Source organism: Aquila chrysaetos, chromosome 5 (genome assembly GCF_900496995.4).
Source record: "Aquila chrysaetos chrysaetos chromosome 5, bAquChr1.4, whole genome shotgun sequence".
NCBI lineage: Eukaryota > Metazoa > Chordata > Aves > Accipitriformes > Accipitridae > Aquila > Aquila chrysaetos.
Window position 1 is genome coordinate 49,504,764 of NC_044008.1, and position 21,072 is coordinate 49,525,835.

Consider the following 21,072-nt stretch of genomic DNA (forward strand, 5'->3'; position numbering starts at 1 on the left):
TTTGTGCTCCCTCCGTGTTCTCCTGTATGTTACAGGCATAGAATACTGGACCACAAGCAAGCAAACGTCACAGCAAGGACTGCATAAAATGTCAGGAGGTTTGGTAAGCATAATTAAAAGCAGAGGCCTCCTTAGAGCACCACAGTGGTAACAAGCAAAGGCATTTTTATGTTTTTGAAAGCAAAGAAAGCCAAACAAAGAGTTATGAAGCCCTTTGTTCTCAAAGAGGTCATCAAACACATCTCCGGGTATCCACACAAGACTAGCTTGTATGAAGCCCATTAAATGTGACTAAAACCACACATAACTGTCACTAGAGGAAAAATGATTTATGTTTCCCTTGTTTGAATATGCTACACGCTACACTGCTAAAACATACAGAGACTTTTCCTGTGACTTCTGCAGAGGACCCAGTTCTGTCTGCTCAAGTCACATCCAGCAGCCCCATCTACAAGGGCTCAGAGACTTGGGATAGAACCAAAGTTTAGATAGGGAAGAAATAAACATTTTAATTCACCAGTGTATTTACTTCTTAACATAAATAAAGAGCACTACCATTTATTATTTATAACCAGAATTGTCCTATAAGCACTTGTTATAAACTGTATCTCAAAGCTGCAAGGAAGCATCTTTGGACAGATAGCAGGAGCTTTGCTTAATTATGACAAATGGGTAATTCTGTACAGAGAAGAGGCTTAAACACAGCAGCCTTCCTGTAGGTGTTGAGAGAACAATAAAAGCACAGATCAAGTAGGATTTCAACAGAATTTTAGATGCTTTGGGCCAGAAGTTTAATTTTACAATTTAACTATCCATACTTGTGGTTCTGAGTCTGCCAGATTCAACCCACCATCAGCTCTCAGACAGGACCTGTGTCTCAGTAGAGACTGTTGCATGGCTGGGTAAGACTTCCTTTGTTCACACCACAAAACACACGAGTAACGCAAGTTCCCTCAAAGTCAATACAACTTCTAGCACCCTCAAGGATAATTTTGTGCTTAAAACACTTGTAGAACCAGGACATAGGCTACTGGGTGCTTCATATCCGCTCTGCCTTTCACAGGAGTGCACATTCGTAATGAAACTCTGCTGAACTTACTAAATTATAATCAGAAAAAGAAAATATGACAAACTGCACCATTGCCCTTCACTACTTGTTGCTAACGAAGGTAACATGCATTTTAATGTATGAATTTAAAAAAGTGACTTGCCAACACATTGGTTCCATTGGTAATGCTGGAGATATCCTTGTGGGCAGCTACACCTGTATCCTCCAATTATATTTTGGCAGCCATGCTGACACCGGTGGTTTCCATCACATTCATCAACATCTAAAAAGGTGAGATATACTCTGAGTTTTGGGAAAGAAGCTCAAATTATGCTATATTTGAAAAGTCTGTTACAAATAATCATATATATTCATATATCATATATAGAGGTATATTTCAGGATCTTCCAAAAACCTGACCAGTGCTGGGACATCACTTCAGGCCTTTCAGGTTTGTATTTCTGGCTCCACAGCAAGTAACTAAGGGCTGAAAACACTGAAAGCTCAAATTCAGCCACAATTTTCAGAGTTTTTGCATTCTGCTATGGAGCAGACAGCAGAAAGCCATTTGTATGTGGGACCCCCAAGGCTTTCCTAAGGCTCCCAGCTCCACAGCAGACAGTCCCTTGCTTTTACCCAAGCATCCAACCTAGGAATCCCAGGATACGTCTTTTCAAAGCAAACCAAACTCTATCCCAGGAGAAGGCTCTAGAGGCTCTAGGGAACCAGAGAAATAAAGTCTGCAGCCCTTGAACTCTCTCTTTAGCAGGTTGCCTTGGAGATGCAAGACTTCGTGTCCTTGGTGAGTCCCTCAGAAATCCGTGCAGGATTCAACGGAAGTTACGCTGAACTTACGATGCTTAAACTAAAATATTCCAGGCTAAATTGAAGCCTCCTCAGAAAATATCTGTCCAGCTTTTTAGCATCCTGCAATATATCTATTTATTCAGGCCCATGAGAGAAATACTGCCTTGTTGCTAAATTTCCATACCCCACTCCCCTTCAATCTACACATGCTTACTCCATAGGTTTTGGTGCTTACTCCATAGGTTTTGGTGCTTACTCCATAGGTGCCTCCTTGGGTGACAGTATGGCTGAGAGAAGATGAAGGAAAGCAAGAGAAGGCCAAGTTAAATGCACGGTGTGTTGCACCTACCTTCACAGCTAAGCCCAGTTTGATCGAGTGAGAAGCCACGTTGACACTCACAAACAAAACTTCCTGGTGTATTCTGGCAAATGCCCTTCGCCCCACATAAATTGATTTCAGTAGCACACTCATTGTTATCTGAAGGAAACCAAAGCCTGAGTGTTACTTTTTATTCCTTGTTGTGAAGATGATCATTTAGCAATGCTAACAATGACAGTCTGTGACAAGAGGTAAAGAAACATCAGTAACGTAGCTGCCTAACTGCCCTCTCCATTTTTCACTTTGCACCACAGAAGGAGAGCTTCTATTACCTTCTTTTTAATTTGAAAACACTAACAACAGTGATGGGAAGGGAAACACTCCTTTTCTTCACCAAGAATATGGAGTCTGATGTTGTAGTCTTCAAACACCCCCAAATTCATACCAATACCACAGGATCATCAGACTGCCACAAGCAGGATCCAACTTGCAGAGCAGAAAGAGTGTTTTGCAGGAAGTAGTTTTGTTTAACATTTCCACAGACATAATGGGTATGTGTTTCAAGGACAACTGCAGAAACACGTTTCATGCTTATTGTTTCAAGAAGCCTTGGCATGATCTGTAACGTGGGTTCTCCAATAAACTACAAGAACAGAAATATAACTATTTTTTTTCTCAGTGGGAAGAAAGGGTAAGGCAAGAATTACAAATTGGGTGTTTTTGCTGTCTGATTCTTGTAAGTGCAAAATTCAAAGACACAGATTATGAAAAACAAGGGAAGGTAGGAGGGAGGGCCTCTTTGCATCTTCTGCTCTGGTGGAACTGAGATCAGAACCTGGCCTATATTTCCATTTGGTTTCTCAGGAAGCTGATTTCACCTCCTTGCTACTTTGCTTCTGGAATAAGAGTCAGTAATAAATTCCAAATCTGTGTCTACATTCCCATGTCACTTACCAATGCAGGCTGTATGGTGCTGAGTGAATCCAGGAGGACATTTACAAGTGAAACCCCCAATAGTGTTGACGCAAAGGAACTGGCAGTTGTGCTGCTTTGTCGCACATTCATCAAGATCTAAAAAAACCCAAGAAAACATCTTTCACTTACGTTCCCTGTGGAGGGTCTGACAGTTCAGCTGGACTTAGAGAGAAGTGACTGCAAATAAATACTGTATCAAATAAACCCTTTTGAATCAATGTCTCACATTCCACACTGGCTTCCAGTTCCTCTCACACAAAGCCACACATGCAATGAATGGGACTGTGGAGCTACACTAGTGTCCATGCTAATGCTGGATTACAGACACCACTCTCATCTGTCTGAAAGATGCTGTTACATACTAAATGTTTGCTCTTACTGCAGTCAATAAATGGGAAGTCACCATCTTCATGAGAAGCAGTGGCAGACTGCTAAACGGTATTGCACTGAAGCATGCTATTACTCCAAAAGAAGTATTTAAATGCTAATGACAAAATACAGTCATTTCCCATGCCAAGATTAGAATTGCTGCTCTAACCTGTGCGGTTTCAGTCAGACCTTTGCTACCAAGACACGTAAATAAATTGAATTATAATGAACATTTCAAAATCCCTCCTGCACTGCTGTCCCTTATTCAGGATGCAGCAGAGATGGTACGTTAAAACTCTGTTGATGCTGGACAATGCACTGCAAACCATGCCCATCTTTGCATCCATAAAGATACATTTATCACTGAAAAATACGGTTTAAACCAACGTGCTTACCAAAATAAGACCAATCATATACACTGTTGGTTACAAAGTCTTTTAAGATCAGCTGCCATCAGCCTGCAAAAATTCCTGTGGATTTACTGTTCATCCAGATTATCAAAGAACTGAAACACCAGCTCCATCCTGTGCAGGCCACTTTCACTGTCTTTAGTGGGAATACTCACATGAATCAAGGAGACAGATTTACATCATTTACATGGCCTTGGATTGGTATTTGCCTGTGAAACAGTTTCTGCAGTAAATTCTTGTACTGATTTTTACCTTTGCAGCTTCTCCCATCTTCTTGCAGGATGTACCCTTTTGGACATGAACACTGGAAGCTGCCCTCTGTGTTTTTGCAGATGAAATTGCAAGGTTTTGGGGACTCATTACATTCATTCAGATCTAGAAGAAGCAAAACCAGATACCTCAGTGCTGATAACCAAGATTTGTGATAACAATTTTCAAAATGCTCAGGAGATATCAGCAGGAAATCAAAATCCCCAAAGCATTCTAATGAATGACATTTTCTTTTCTCATTTTTCAAAATCTTTGTATTTCCTTCTTCAAGTTATCTCTTAGTAATAAACTTTATATACATACACCATAATAAGAAACCTACCTATGCAAAGAGTGCCAGTTATATCTGTAGTATAGCCAAGGTTGCAATGACAACGATAAGATCCCCTCTCATTGATGCATTCCCCATTACGGCAGACATCATGAATAACCTTGCACTCATCAATATCTGCAATTAAATAAGGGTTAGTTCACAATGGAACAAGAGCTGATTTTATACAGTTTCAATAGTTTTTTGTGACCTGACATGAAAAAACCCCACACCTTACATAAAATTAAAAAAAAATACATAAAATAATGAAATATTGCACAGATTAAGGAGAAACTTTAAGTAGAAAAATACAGAATGTAGCATTAATCTAACTTTTAAATGCAATGAACAAGCCTTAAGCAGAAGCAAACAACTGAGCTGATCATGTATTAGCCTCCATAAATCAAACATCACTTCGCTTTCATGTACACAAATAGCTCTTAATCTGTACCTAGAACACACTCAAACGTGAGAGTGCAAACTCCCATTTGAGTGTGTGTCAATCAACCAGCATGCAAAATAAATATCTGCCAAGCTGGGATGGATGCCTCATCATCCAGGGCCTTTGGCTATGCACCCTCCTCCCAAAGGACTGTACTCTCTCAACACGAAAACTCTCAGAAAATGTCAACTGATACCCAAACTATTTAGGACCTCACAGTGTTCAAATATGCAAAAAGAGAGTTTATAATTTATCGCTTAATTTGGCATTGTGTAAGAGAACCTTTAATAGAAAAGTCAGTACCTGCTCCATTAGACATGTATCCTCGGCCATGAGGGCAAAGCTTCTTGAAGGCCACAGTGCCTGGGAAGGGGCAGACCTCGCAGTTTTGGCCCCAGCCTCGGCCACCATCACAGCAGCATTCAGACTTGGTGACAGAGTTCCTGTTGCTTGATCCGATTTGACACATACTTTGTAAGACTTCAGTGAAGCAGTAGCCCTCCCTGTTGTCTGGAAGACAAATTATGCATCACAGAGAATCCTAATGGTGACGACCTCCAGAGGGTCATGAGATATTAGGAATTTAGACAGAAATATAAAAGAAAGGGCATACTTCACCCTGGGACTGTGGAACTGAGAGTGAAAGACTACCAGCAGTAAGAAAGAGAGCACAACGTCTAAGGGAAACAAAGAAGATTTAAGGAAATTTAGCAAAAGGTGGAAGACAAGGTTCATTATGCTTATAAAAATATATGTTTCTGTTTGAACCCAGAGAAAAAGGACTCGCTGCAAATCAGGACCAAAGAAAAGGAAGAGCAATTCCCAGCTGACTGAAACCACTGAACCGTCAGCTTTCATAGCAAGTCAACCCAATCAGACTGACTGAAGCAGGCATACGTTAGCATGGAAGAACGAACTTGCAGGAAGGCACCTACTCACAAAGGCACCTTCCCGAAGGCATGTAAATTCAAGACCATGTTTACTTACTATACATTTCTAAGTTTAATTTCAACCACAATTTCTGCCATCAAAGTGATAGTTCATTAGGGTGTTAATGTGCGACTTACCAAGGCATTCGTTCTGGGCGTCACTGACAGTGAACCCCTCATTGCATTCACATCTGTAACTTCCCACTGTGTTTACACAACGGCCATTCTCACAGATCCCAGGTTTGGTCTGACATTCATTCTCATCTATGTTTTTCAAATGATATGACAAAATCAAGTCCATTACTGGATTTATGCAGGTTAAAGTTTGTACAGAGTTCTTAAGCTATGCATTCTGCCTGGTTAAACTTGCATAATTTTGTTTTGTTTTAAATAAAAAGTCTCTCTTACTCAATTTTCAGAGGAAAGATGACTATCTAACTCTCAATATTATATATTTTGTTACTAGGTTTTCTCTGCAATATATTCCTCACTGGTTTTCAAAATTCTTCATAGTTACAGCTGCACTTCTGAATGCCACCCAAAGTTTAAAAACAATTCAGATCTACCCTCATTCATGCTAACAGAGATAAAGAAGCTCACAGCAATGTGCCCAATTCTCCGCTTTCTTCACTCAGAGCAATTCATCAGCAGCAGTACAAGCTGACTGTAAAGACAGCCACATCGAGATTTTCTACTTACTGCCCACATGTGTGCACACCTGAACAGCAAAGCAAAGCACCAGTAGATCCATTACACAGGTAGTTATGTAATTCTTCCCCTGAGTTCCTTAACACTTTGTTAAATCCAAAATTTTCAGCTCTGGTGAGTAGCTGTGTGTTTCAAGAGCTTCAACATGTCAGCATCACTTACCTATACAGCCTTCCCCATCTGGTCTGCGCTGATAACCGGGTCCACAGATACACATATAGGTGCCAATTAGGTTTTTGCACTCCATCTGTTTTGAGTCACAGTCGTGAATTCCTTCTTCACACTCATTCTGATCTAAAACACAAGGTTTAGACTTCATTATACGGAGAGACAGTCCTGGAAATTCACAATAGTAAATTCTGACTTTGGAATTTCAGTCGTAATCAAACTCTACATACTTTTATTGTGCTAAACCAACCATAAGATATACTAGCCTAAAGCAAATTGATTTCTCCCAAATGCCCATTTTCAGGGCAAGACAAAACTGTATCATCTGATATGACCTCACTTTATGCAGATGTATAAGTTTACAGGCAGGACAGGGCTAATACAATCAACTGCATAATGCAAACCATAGAATTCATCCCAAATTCTTTCTGACTCAGTTACTTCCTGGGATTAAAACTCTGGCCCAATAGTGCAGTGAGTCAGAGCACTACCCCTGCAGGAATTTGAAATCATTATCTCGTAACTGTGAGAGTCTGGTAGGAGCTTTACCTCTGCACATTCTCCGGTCCTCTCGCAGAACGTACCCCGCGGGGCACTTGCATTCATAGGATCCAAAAGTGTTCACGCAGCGGAAAGCACAGAGCAGAGGGTTCTGAATGCACTCGTTGACATCTGGATTTGGAGCAGCAAAGACCATGAGGGAAGTGAAACATGCTTTTGTAAAACTCGGCAGACTTGAGTGCACAGGTTTTAGGTACAGGCAATACCACAGTTCCCAGTTTACCGAGGGCTAAATTTTAATAGTTGGGGACCCATGGTTCTACTCATTATGGATTTCTGTATAGGAGCAGGCACCAGACATGCCAGGATGTTTGCACAGCTACCTGAAGTTTCAATATCTTCAATGGCAAGCAGCCAATGGAAATAATTTCCAGATCCATGCTGCCAAAAATACTGTCTCAGTTAAAACTGTATCTTTTCCACATCTAGGCTCAGTTTTTATGACTGGTTATTTTTAAATTCTAGATGCACTAATTCAGCTTCTTCGTAAACTGAATTCCATAAAACAATATCCTTACTGGAAACGTTATTTTGAAATGCATTTACATATGCTCTGGACTACTTGAGTAATTACTGCTATATAATGATGTTTATGCACTCTTCTAACTCCTCCTTTGCAATTTGAGCTTTCACCCAAATTCCACAGGGAAGTGAATGAAGCTCTAACTGTATATAAAACTAATGCAAGCTGATGCAAAAATAGAAGCATTCTTTTGTGTGGGCTTGCAAACAAATAGATTGTGGCAGATAATTTAAGAACAGCTGTGTCAGGTCAAAAGAGAGTGTCAAAATGTCCTAGGACATTCTTCTCTCTGGTTGTAACAGGAGGCGGCGAGTATTAAAAAAACCCATACCATGTACACAGAGATCTTTCCCCTGATTCAGCCGCTCAGTTTAAGGACTTCCACAGCCGAAAGCCACAACCAAACTATCAAGCTTAATTTCCACTGATGGATTCCCACACAAATTTGTACAATCTCTTTCTGAGTCAATTTATACTTGTGGCCTCACTAATATTCTGCAGCAAAGAGTTCCACAACTGAAGTAAGTACTATGCATATAAAAATGTTTGCTTTGGTTTGTCTAACATGTTCCCTCTATTTTTGGTACCTTTACCACTTGTGGCTTTTTAAATTTACATAATGTATCTCTTCAACCACATTTTCCACACTGAAAAATTCTAGTCTAATTAATTTTCTGTGTGCCCCTTCTATAACTCTGATCTTCCTTACTCCTCCCTTCTTTGTGCATTTTCAGATTTTTATTTTTGAAATAAGAGACCAAAGCATGAAAAATATTCAACCTAGGGGTACCATGGTAATTGTCTACTACTGCATTTACATTCTGTTTTGTTCCCTGTTTCTTCCCTAACAAACCCAAGCAGCCCATTTTCTATTTTCATCATCCACAGTGACTCTCTTCACTCAAAGGTCATGTAGGAGGTAAACAAAAACCATACACACAACAAGCTGCATTTCTGGGGACTGTTCTGGAGAGATCATACCCCAGCATGCTCCTCTCTGGGCAGTCCCTTAGCAGATACCACCAGAAAGCCTTTTCACCCAACCTTCAGTTAGAAAAAGGTACCACAGTTCAAGGTAGATACAAGAAGGAAGAACCTATTTTTCTGTTTCAGATAAAGATGCATTGTTCTGAATGTCCATATTTTTCTTTTTAAGCTGCTTTACTCTCCTAAATTCTTTCCAAGATCAGGAAGCTGTTTCAGCACACAACAAAGACAGTCCTTCACACATGGGAGTCTCACCTTCACAGGTCATCATCGGTCCTGGCTCAAACCCCTCAACGCAGGTGCATTCAAAACCTCCCACCACATTCCTGCAAGTTCCATTTCCACACGGGTTTCCAACAGCACATTCATCAGTATCTGCAAGCAGTTAAATCAAGGCAAGAATACATGGTTATACTCAACCAAAAAGGTGTGAATTCTACGTTGTCGATGTACAACCAAAAAAATACAAACATACAAAATCCAAGAACTAACTTAAGTTACTGAATTAGTCACAGACTCCTAGCATAATTTGGGATCACTAGAGGTTATCTGAGTCAAACACTCAGCCAGAGCAGGACCAACTTGGAGCAGATTGCTCAGGCCCTGCCCTGGCAGGTTTTAAGCACCAGGGGGGATGGAGACTCCACAATGTTAGAATAATATAACCCCGCTAGTCCTTAATGCCATACTTGGCAATTCAGGAGATTCTTTAAAATGGAAGATGAAACAGTTATACTTACCCACACATTGAGCTCCTTGTAGGATGTAACCATATGGACATTCACAGCGGAAAGACCCATCTGTGTTGATACACTGCCCAAATTTACAGTTATCTGGATCAAGGCACTCATCCACATCTTAACCAGAAATACAAACAACACAGTAAGTGCAACTGACTTCATGTGCTTTTAGACTTCTCTCAAAAAACAAGTGTTGCTCTGGCAAGAAATATTCCTGAGATTGCAAAAAAATACTAATATTTGAATTTTGATGTATTACGATAAGGGCACAGAGATTGTCTTGCAGGCCAGCTTTCAGAATGCAGAAAAGAAACTGATTCTAAATGTCAGATAAAAATCCTCTCCAACTGGGGCTATAGGGAGAAGAGTAGATATGAAAAGCAGTAGTCATCCAGTGCTCCTTAAATGAAAACTTTTGCCAGTAAGGCTGAAGTGCTGTTTGTCTTGGGAGAGAACAGAATGTACTGAAGGGATCTGGGAAACTGTGACTTGCACTTCTGGAGGATTAAAACCATTTACTGTAAACAGGCGCTATATATTGCATAAGAAAAGACAGGTATGCTATGTGAACCATTCTCTAGATCCTACATAAGTTTCCTAGCAAGTCTGCTCAGCATAAATTAAAAAGCAAAATAAGCTACTCTAAAAGAAGTTTAATTTCTGATTTATAAGATATTTGAGCTTGAATTTAAAATTGGTATGAATAATTGAAAAACAAAAAAAGTACAGAAGTTTCCACAGTTCATGGCTTTTGGAAATAGTTGCAGAGGTGTTATTCTCAATTGAAAGGGAGTATGGCTTATAGGTAGAAAATGGCATACTGATGCAACAACAGCACCGTGTAGTTCCGGCACTTACCCAATCTTGCATCACCAGGTCCAACAAGGATGCCAATTCCAAATGGACAAATCTGTCTGAATGCCTCTGTAAAAAAAAATAAAAATAATAAAATCAAACCATGTTAAATTCTATCTTGGTGATCAGCATTACTCATGAGCTACTCAAGTAACCACCAATACCAATTCATCCTCCTCATGTTCAGGTCCAGAAATATAGTACGTAAATGTATAAACTTGTAATTTAATCTTACATTCACGTAAAAACTCTATGCTCACTTTACACTTCATCTGATCTCCTGTATGTATATATGTAAAATCCTGTGAATAGTTAGCATTATTTAACTTCCTTTAAGGAGCAAACTAATGCAATATTTCCATTTTTAAAGTATCAGTACTAGTGACTGCATTCTTTTCTGTTGTAAATGAAAGATTTCCTACATTTTCTGAAGAAGACACAATTTAATCTATAGTCACCACTTAGTAGCTCCTTAAACGGTGCCAATCTCTATCTCTAGAGTAAGTAATAATTTTATTATAGGTAGGCTGAAAGTAAAATTTCTGGGTTCAGCTTAGAGTGAAGTCACCACTCAGTTTCCAAATCCACAAGGTTTTCTGTGTGGCTTTTGAAGATACAAAGATGATGTAAGTCTTTTGAGAAGAAGTCACTCTCTATTTTTTGTTGCAGAAATCATGTACTTCCTTACCTATGCAAATCACCTGGTAAATTCTTGGCATTAGAATAAATAAGAAATCCTAAATTTCCATTCTGGTGGACCAAAATGCAATAAGGATGCATGTAATCATAAAGGCCCTTCAGCTTCAGAAACTCCTCTAGTTTTGGGTCTGACACACAAAAAAAAAAATTCAAGTCTTGCAACTGAAACTAACCTTCCACCTCTCCGCTCTAAACCACATCTTGAGCAGATGGCTGGACACAGGACTGTAATTCAAACCATCTCAAGATGCTGCTGAGCCATATTCTCTACTAACCATGCTCAGAACATCACAGAACCCTTGACAAGATTTCACTTTTTCTTTTGCAAATGCAGTACGCTGCAAAGAGGTTTACAGTGCAGCAGTAGAATACAGTCATAGACATAACAAATGTTATGCTTTAGTTGAAATACATTAGCTGATCTTTGATGAGGTTGAACAAAATAGAACTAAATGTAAATGTACACCTGCACTGAAAGCATCAGTGTCTGGCACACTGCTAGGCTCTGAGTGGGAAACAGCCCTGTGCAGCTGGGCAGCACAAAACCTGCCTGTTGCTCAAGCCTTCAAAAGGAGACTGAGGTGGCACATGTGTTTGAGGTTACCAGCCTGCATTCAGATAGCATGCAATGGAGAACATGCATGAGATAACAACTGAGTTGTTGTTTTTTAAAAAAGAAATGATTCCACTGTCCATGACATGCCAAGACATAAACTTCCCAGACTCGGATATCTTAAAGCTATTTCTTTTTTAAAAGATGAGAAAAATGGCCTTGATACCATCCTTTGAGAACAGTTTGGACTGTGAAAAATATATGTGCTGACACTTAAATGAAATGCTGCGATGTATACCATGCTTTTCCAACTGACTTTGGTTCAGATGTTCCAGGGCAACGGCATGGAACATGCACAGGCAATAAGCCTAGGAGGAATATTGCAACTGGCACATCTGATTCTCTTTTCTTCCCTTGGCTTTTGTGAGGATTGTCTGCAAAACATCTACATGACTTATTAATGAAGTGAACTGTATTAATGTATTGCTGAAACCAGTAATGCTGTTAACCACATTTGTCAGCATGAATTAAAGTCCGTTCAGCAAATTGCACCATTATGGTATAAAGGTCTGTTGATTTGCTTGATGCCTAGTTACTTGGTCTTACAAAGGATACTAACAAAGGAAAGTTTCTTTGGCAACAGTCCAGGGAGGCTTTCCTTCATCAAGGCTTGTGTTTTGTCACTCCATGGTATTTATGCAAGTCATTCATATTGATAAGATTGCAAATTTAGATTTTTTTAATGACAAAATGTAGCCGCAAAATGTAACACAGTGATTCAGATGTGGATGTAATTTGACTGTTTTGTTGGGTTTTTTTAATTAGATTTCGTGTTTATGGCACCCCTTCCTATACTTATTTACAATTAGATGAATTCCATTTGTGTCTTGCAGGTATTTCCACTCAGAGCCTACCAAGGACCTACGTACTACTTTCCACTTCCTGTACGTGACGCTTCCAGAGCAAAATACTCAGCACCTAATCGTACTAACAAATCTATAAGCAAACAAGCTTGAGACTGGACTATGCAAGGAATATGTTTTTTGAGACTGCAATGGTATCTACTTTACAGATAGCAATGACAATTGTTAGGGTTAAACAATTAAACCTCTTAAAACCTCTGGAAAACTATTTTTCCTAATTCCTTCTTACAAGAATCCCAATCTTCTTTCAGTTCTGAGAGGCCATCATGACAGTAAGGTAACCTGGTCAATAACGCACCATCTGCTTCCTCCGGGCAGAGTTCACAGGGATCTCCCCATCCCTGTCCCTTTAAGGCGCAGCAACACTCTTGTTTGGAGTGGTTTCGGGACTTCGGTACAGAACATTTTCCATCTTCGAATTTGGTAAAGCAGTAACTTACTCTTAGATCTGCACAGAGAAAAACTTGTTATGAGCAGTTAGGGTGACTTTGGCACAGTTTTCTCTTAGAGGTGTTAACTGCAAAATTACAGGAGCGCCCCCCCCCCAGCAAAACACCCAACTTCCATCTAAGTCTATCAAGAAGGACCATTATTGTCTCTGACTGGGGAAGATCTGAAGAGGGAGGGAAGCTCCCTGCCGCAGTAAAGGAAAGCTATAGGATAGGGTGTTCTACTTCAGTCATGGAAAAGGAGGGGTTTTTCTCTTTTGTCCAGCAGAGATGCAAGTGCTGTACTCCCATACTACCCTCACTCTTCTTTCTAAAAACTGAATAGTGGCTTAATTTATTTATATTCCACTAGTAGTAAGAATCAATTGAGTCAAGAGATTTTAATCAACTCGCAATGATAATACTGTGTAGTGTTAAAATGAGAGGCAATTTTCAATACCGCTTTCCTTCCTCATTCTTGCCTGAAGTATACACAAAAAAACCTGGCCCAGTGGCACTACGCTTTCCTCCCTTAAGCTGGGTAACCAGGATGCTGGAGCAGACCTGAGATCACAGACCACAAGCACCCAGCAGGCAGAGAGCTGGCAGCTCCCTGCGTTGGCAGGGGGACAGCAACAGGGCAGTTGTGGAAGCAGCTGCTCATCCAGTTTTCCGGCCGCAGCATCAATGCTGGGCAATGTCCAGATTTTACAAAAGTCCTAGGTAATGGGAAGTTTTAAACAAAACTTTGTTTGGCCTGAGATACTTGAAAAAAAAAAACCCAAAACCAAAACAACCAGTCTTCTCCAGGGGATGGGGAGAAGCCCACGAAGTTCATACACACGAGTGTGCATTTTCCTCTGACGTTATGTGTGAAACAGTGGTCTGTGTTCATAAGGGAGAACAGGCTGCATTCTTTTTTATGATTTTGTTTCTTGGGTTTTTTTGTGACTTTTTTTTCCTTACCTGAAGAGAACAACACCCTCAGACTGAAGAAACCTCATTTACACAAGCTACAAAAGCACAGCTAAAACAGCCGTGCTGCTTTCTTGAAGTTGAGTGAAGTAACTGTGCCAAACTGCATGGTGGTTTGGAGACTTGGATGAACGTTTACTGCAGGTTGGATTCATTTTTACCAAAACCACAGTTTCACATAGCCCACTGTGAAGTGAAGAACTCACTATGGTGTCAACAAGCATCACCGTTCTGTGCCAAGCCTAACTACAGACGTCCTTATAAAGGTCTTAGTCATCGGTGGTTCCCACTGTGCACACCGTGTATAGGACATTTAATGATGTATCTAATAATTTCTCAAGTCTTTAAAATAACTCACTCCCCATTTGCTGTGCTTGTTCTTTATCCACAAAATAAACTAACCTGTGGCTTTTCATTACTAGACGTTCATCTTTTAGCATCTGATCTCTGTCTTAGTGCCCATGTTTAAGCTCTGAACAGTGTATGTGGTAATCTAGAAGCCAAAAGATGCTTCAGACTTTTCTAAGCAGATGGGTGTTTACTGACCACACAACACTGTTTAAGAATTTTTTCCATTGATCTTTCTTCCACCCACACATTTGTGGAGAGGAATAGCATATAACAAATGTTACTGTGAATTTGATAAGTGCTAAGAACAGCCTTATTCCTGGAAATGCTGCCTTCAGCAGTGCATTGCGGTAGTCTCCTGCCTGTGTTTGTGCTCTGTCTCCATCAGACATGCCACAGTCTATACAGAGTCCAGGTAGCCTCAACATTTCTTCCAGGGGTGCAAGAAAGGGCTGCAGGAGAACATCATTTCCTCACTTAACCTGGTGCATTTAACATTACCTTTGCCCCTTTTATTGCAATGTTCTCTTTAATGACAAACAGATGGTAGGGCGAGACAGAACCTGGCCCCAACTACAGAATTATCATGTTTTCTTGTGAAAAACACTGTTTGAGTCAGAGTCTCCTTGTTATATTAGAAACAGGCAGCTAATAAGGCTTTTATAAAACAGCAAAAAAATTTTGAAATGCCAGAAAATAGGAATGAACTTACCTTGGCATCGCCTTCCTGTAGAAGACAACACAAAGCCTTCTGGACACAGACATTTGAAACTGCCTGGAGTGTTGCTGCAAGTGCCCAGGGCACAAATTTCTGGCTGTTCCACACACTCATCAATGTCTTTAAGAAAAGTAATTAAAGAGATGAGAAATAAAAACATTTACACTGGCAGCTGTACTACGTAAAATGTAACCTTACATCATCACTGATATCTAACAGATTTGAAAAACAAAAAGGTCAAACAAAAAGGAACAGACAGAAAGAGAAACAAGAAATCCAGATGCAAAAATCTAGGCTTAGTTTTCAAATCCTCATCCAGTGGGCAAAGCTCAGCAATGTACCATCAACCAAACAGCCTGGGATTAGATTTTTCTTGGGATTAGATCAGGTAGTTCTGGTTCAAACAAAAGTTGGTGAGACTTTTTCTGGGAAGTTAGTGACTTACTAGTGGCTACAGTTCAGAACTGTACACTGCCACAAAAGACTAAACATTACTCATGCAGATGCAGAGGGAAGTGGTAACAACTGTGAGTAGCTAGAAAAGGGACAGAAGAAGAATTGTTCTGTACACACCTTCACATTTGTCATTCTGCAGGACATATCCAGGAGGACAAATACATCTGAATGACCCATCCAAGTTCTGACATGTGCCTGGTGAGCATTTTCCAGGCTCCAGTGCACACTCATTCACATCTAAAAGAAAAGAAAGTAAATTTATTTGAGATAATTGCTGTTATCTCAATAAATCTGTGGCTGAGGCTGCTTTAATTTTGATTCCATCAAACTGATGGTGGAACCTCCTAGGAGCAGGAGAAGAGTCCTCTTCTCGTCCTCCTGTCATTGTTTTCTTCTGCTAGGTACAAAGATGATACTGTGACAGTTTTCTCTGACCTCTTCTACTGTTTTACTAAGAGTATCTCCTCAAGGTTTGCTGCACTTTTTTTCCTACCCTAAAAGAAATCACTCACCAACACAAGTCCTTCCATCCAGAGCCACCTCATAGCCATCATTGCAAAGACACTGAAAGGACCCGATCGTGTTCACACACTGACCGTTCCTGCAGAGCATTCCATTTCCACTTGCACACTCGTCAACATCTAAGAAAAATAACATTGAAAGATATGTAAGGAACACCTACAACAAGTGAAATTGGGTAGGTGAGATTTGTTTCCACTATATTGGCACGGTAACTGATAACACATAAATAATCCCGTTTCAAAAGCAAGTGAGGGGAAAATATGACTATTGGTCTATGTTGTAAAATTGTCAAAGCAAGAGTAAAAAAATATATCACATGCAAACTTTTAAGTGGCTATAGAAAAGTGAGGAGTGCATAATCAAAGAGGCCCTTTTTCAGACTGAAGAAATCAGGTTTTGTCTTTAATCACACAAGGTGTGATCCTAACTCAATAGAGAAGATGGTACTAATGGTAGTTTCATTAGAAGTAGAAAGTCTTAGAAACATGTAACCGGTCTCAGCACTCCTTACCTATGCAGTCATTGTTGTGTGAGAGGATGAACCCCAAATTGCAGCGGCAGTTGAAAGAGCCAATGGTGTTTCTGCAGGTTCCGTTGCCGCAGGCGTCTCTCTCACACTCATTAATATCTACAAAGGAGAAAAAACAAGGAACCAGAATTTTAATCACTGATGGGAAAAGGAAAGCCTGTAGCTATCCCACAGGCAAGAGAAATAATCCACTGCCAACAGAATGAATAGTAGGGAAAAAGATTATTGTATCTCCCAAAAAGAAGATTTTACATAGCTTTATACACTTGATATTAACATCTACAAAAATAATGAAGGGTCCAACAATCATTTATCTTACTGTGGCTCCTATATCACCCTTCCCAAAGGAAGTCTAAGCTATCTTTAATCAGAAGCATTCTGAAATCTCCTCATCTTGCTCAGACAACAGACACTACACTAACAGCTGTGAAAGGTTAAATACAGAATTTCCTTCTTTATGAAGTTGACTCCGTTTCTGAAAAGGGCATTCTTCTGGCAAGACATCTACCCTTCACTTACTCTGTTAACAAGCAGGCTGCATACAATTGCTGCATTGCAATATTCATCTATTAAATTTCTTGCCTGAAGGAATAAATAAGACAAGATGCTTCAAAAATTCTGAGAAGAATGAAACATTTTCCTGAAAAATGAAAGCATTAGCAGTTCATTAGACAGGATATGTACTTTTAAAGGTTCACGCTACTGTAATGAGATGTTCTTCATTCATTATCAGCTTCCTGTCATCTCTAATTGCCAGCTATGGTGTTTTTGTACCTTTTGCCTGGTGGTAAATGGCTCACAATCTCAGTTCTTGTAACGCAACTCCTTATGACAGAGAGGATAGACTTAATTAACTGTCATAATGGAAGCCTAAGTACAGCTTAATTTTATATACTTGCCTATACACATTGTTCTGTCATCATTGGTCTTGAATCCATTGTGACAAATGCAGTAGAAACTTCCAACAGTGTCAATACACTGCCCGTGGCTGCAGATATTGGGAATTTCTTGACATTCATTCCGATCTGAAAACAAAGAGGCACAGTGAAAGTTAAGGCCTCTAAACTACAGGGGTGGAAAGATGTATTAGCAGCAACCATGATACTTCGAATCCAGTGCATGGCCCTAATCTAAAATAGTATTTTTAATTTATTAATGACAAAAGCATTACTAAGTAAATCTCAGAAATGGGGCTATTTGCTTGTAAACTACCTTTTCCAACATTAGTGGAGCTGAAAAAAAATTAGTGTAAAAATGATATTTACCAAACACAAATTCTTGCTGGAAGGAAAGCATATCACCATGGCTTTGAAAAGTAGAATTAATGACATGAAATTGTTTAGGGAGATTTCTGAGCGCTCTGCATTGACTGCAGCAGATGTGAAAGCCACACAGAATTCACAGTTTGTATCCTTCTCATGAAAACAACTACTTGCTTTTAGCTATGTTTGATTATAGCATAAATTGCTTGATTAACTCACAGAAATCATAGAAAACAGAAAGGGAGATGAATCCCTCACTTTTCTCACTAAGCTTACAGAGAGATAAAATGCATTGTAGATTTATCTACTCATTGTGCAGAGATAAAATGGGTACACGTATACATGTGTTGTAGCATCCATGCTTCATGCAATGTGATGATCCTGTAAAGCGGACAAAGGTCAAACAGCAAGAGTTACTGCTATATGGAGTCAGAAAATATTTTGCCAACAGCAGCAAACACTCAACTGCATAATTCTGCAGAGAGATGGGGAAAGCTATCCTGCCACCATGTGATATGCTGCCTTACAATAGCAGGGCATCTATTACACTAGTTCAACAGCTGACTGCTTCCTACTACTCTTGTTACGAATGCTTTCGGGCAGAATCCAGGATTCTATCAATAGTAAATAAAACAAAATATTAAAAAACAAAATGTTTGCTGTCCAGCACATTTTTTTTCTGTGACAAATCAGAAACATGATCAAATGAGGTCTTTCTGTTGATCTCATCACCAACAAGAGCTGGTTTGATTCAATACGCTACCTGTTGTTTCACCTGCTGCAGCTCCAAAATATGACAACTGAGGTGCTGCCGTAAGTAGCACCTGTATTAGAATCGCTTAGATTTTAGTGTTCAGTAATTTTCTTTTTCATGCAATCTAAGCAAAGCAGATGCAGTTTCTTACCAAACCATTCCCAGTTCATTGCAAAACTAAGAGTCAAGTTGTTCCTAATTGCAAAGAACTTCATGTACTAAATCTTGTTTTCCTGTCTCTGTTGCCTCTTCTCTACACTCTACTTGGCACACAGACAATCCTGATAGCCGCCATCCCCAGGATTACTGTACATCAACTGGGGCCACTAATAACTTTGGATGGGTGTTCACTGAGGACCAAGCTCTCCCAATGCTATTAATGATACTGCCGCTATTTAGAGTCTAAAGGAGGCAGAAAGAAAACCAATGCTGGATAACATGGTGTCTTAAGAACTCCTAATCTTTGCAGCTCAGGAGAGGGGAGATGAAAGAAAAACTATAACTCTCTTTGGTGCTCTGTGGGCAAAGGAATACTGAGTTAAAGTCCCAGGGATAAGTCACTTCTTTTGGGGTAAACAGAGAACATTGTAACTTTTTAAAAAATTGGAAGGCAGAATTGTCTTAAGTGCCAAAAAAAGAGTTTCTATGAAAAATTATTTATTATACCACAATAGGTAGCACCAGAAGAATGCTATTTTGATAGTAAGATAAATGCAGTACTCTTAGTACTAGTGGCTGTGATACATCAGTTTTGATTCAATAGCATATAAACTACTGGGGTGTGATCATTTTCCATGCAGTAGCATGACTGATCCAATACTGCAAGGCGCTTAGCACTCTTTGCTCTCAGCAGAGAGGTTGGGAATTTCCTTACTTTGCTGGATCAAGTACTTTATCAACCACTTTTATTTTGACTCTAATTGTGTAACTTTATTTTCACTAAATATAAAATTAGAGCAAAATACAGGGAAGTATTACTGTTTGTGCCAAGTCATGTTTGGTATTGTACCCCGTATCAGAACCTTCGCTGGCTCTTCCTGTACTGCTGTTAATGAACCCATAACAACAACAATTACATTAGGAACATATTGAATATTTACATGTGCCACTGCATAGCTTAACAAAACAAAGTTTTAGTTCTCATAGTAGTGTTCTGGTTGCCCGTACACCCTTTTCCCTCAAGGGTCACATAAAACAATGAAAAACCACACTGCAGGGAAAAGTACACTTCCTAAAACTCCAGTACTCAGAAGCAAAAATCCAAGGAAAGTGTTACCAGTTTCCGTTGTAATTATTATTTTGTTCAGAAATGTATATAATATTTACAGCTGCTTGGCCCACAGGAGTCTTTAAAATCTCTGCAATTCTTCAAGTAATCAAGATAACATGAAGGCCTCTCTGGACTACGATATTATAAGAAAGCAAATAGATTAGAGAACTGCAGTTTAACAATAAGCTTTTTAAGTTAGTTATTGCATATGGCCTAGCAGATAAGCCCACCTTATCAGCAGACACCGCAGCAAGCAGCGAGTTATTTGTAAAAATACAAGTGGCAAATAAATTGCTAAAACACATCTAGGAAATTATAATGAAAATCAAAGAATTTATGCAGAGGAAGGTCCCTGTCAGGACTGCAACTGAATTTTTAGTGTCAGAAAATAGTTAGTCAAAAGGTAGTGAATCAATTGGTCTTCCCTCCCTAGACACAACATGGGCTAAAGAAAAACGTTTGCTGTTGGTGGGATAAAGCGAAAGACAAACACCTACTCAGGTGATTAACTCTCATTTATGCCTCTGAGATGGGCCCTTTACCCTCCTGGGAATTACCAGAATGTTTATGGGATGCCCTAAAAGGCTTTAAGAGGAGGATTCTTGGAGCCCAGACCACCTCTTGGGCTATACCATCTTTCTAAAGAGGAGAAATTATTTTTTTAGACTTCTTTTAAAAGATCTACTACTTTTTGCAGACCCTCACACAAACAAGCCAGAAGTACTCACCAGTGCAGCGGCCAGTTGATGTGAACCTGTAGCCAGGTTTACAGTCACAACGATAGCTACCAGCTGTGTTGACACATTCTGCATTCTGCTGACACACCGGTCCATTTTGGCATTCATCAATATCTGTCAATGCAAAAAAGGAATTTGGTTGTTATGGTAAGCTGGCACTAGAAGGACACCAAAGCCACCTTGTTTTTAGTGTAAAGAGTATTACCTTACCCAAATATAGGAATTTCTTCCTAATTCTGAAAAAATAAATATACTTATAAAAGTAGATACTTGGTTACATTTAGGTATCTCCCTGAAATGACCCCAAACCCACATGTTCCATTTGTAAAATTCATTCATATTTAGAGAATTTATATAATGGTTTTCTGAAGGCATCGGAGGGCCCATGAAAGGTCTGCTGCAACACTTAACTTGGGTGGATTTCAGTCTTAAGACTGTGATCAGAATAAGTAAGCTGCTATGTCTGCATAGATCTCC

The 21,072-nt window shown here is 39.6% G+C and overlaps 1 protein-coding gene across 2 annotated transcripts in view; it reads right to left on the bottom strand.

Moving 5' to 3' along the window:
- Nucleotides 1-21,072, bottom strand: part of FBN1 (fibrillin 1) — a 158,934-nt gene that overhangs the window by 7,791 nt on the left and 130,071 nt on the right. For both annotated transcript variants that reach the window (XM_030014786.2, XM_030014785.2), the window contains exons 45-63: nucleotides 20,587-20,709; nucleotides 17,472-17,597; nucleotides 16,555-16,671; nucleotides 16,034-16,162; nucleotides 15,639-15,758; nucleotides 15,060-15,185; nucleotides 12,895-13,044; nucleotides 10,425-10,490; nucleotides 9,567-9,683; nucleotides 9,082-9,201; nucleotides 7,305-7,427; nucleotides 6,750-6,881; nucleotides 6,018-6,143; nucleotides 5,254-5,460; nucleotides 4,521-4,646; nucleotides 4,181-4,303; nucleotides 3,129-3,245; nucleotides 2,205-2,333; nucleotides 1,212-1,331 (exon numbers count right to left, since the gene is read on the bottom strand). In XM_030014786.2, coding sequence (XP_029870646.1) covers nucleotides 1,212-1,331; nucleotides 2,205-2,333; nucleotides 3,129-3,245; nucleotides 4,181-4,303; nucleotides 4,521-4,646; nucleotides 5,254-5,460; nucleotides 6,018-6,143; nucleotides 6,750-6,881; nucleotides 7,305-7,427; nucleotides 9,082-9,201; nucleotides 9,567-9,683; nucleotides 10,425-10,490; nucleotides 12,895-13,044; nucleotides 15,060-15,185; nucleotides 15,639-15,758; nucleotides 16,034-16,162; nucleotides 16,555-16,671; nucleotides 17,472-17,597; nucleotides 20,587-20,709 — 2,397 coding nt within the window. The remainder of the gene's footprint in view (nucleotides 1-1,211; nucleotides 1,332-2,204; nucleotides 2,334-3,128; nucleotides 3,246-4,180; nucleotides 4,304-4,520; nucleotides 4,647-5,253; nucleotides 5,461-6,017; nucleotides 6,144-6,749; nucleotides 6,882-7,304; nucleotides 7,428-9,081; nucleotides 9,202-9,566; nucleotides 9,684-10,424; nucleotides 10,491-12,894; nucleotides 13,045-15,059; nucleotides 15,186-15,638; nucleotides 15,759-16,033; nucleotides 16,163-16,554; nucleotides 16,672-17,471; nucleotides 17,598-20,586; nucleotides 20,710-21,072) is intronic.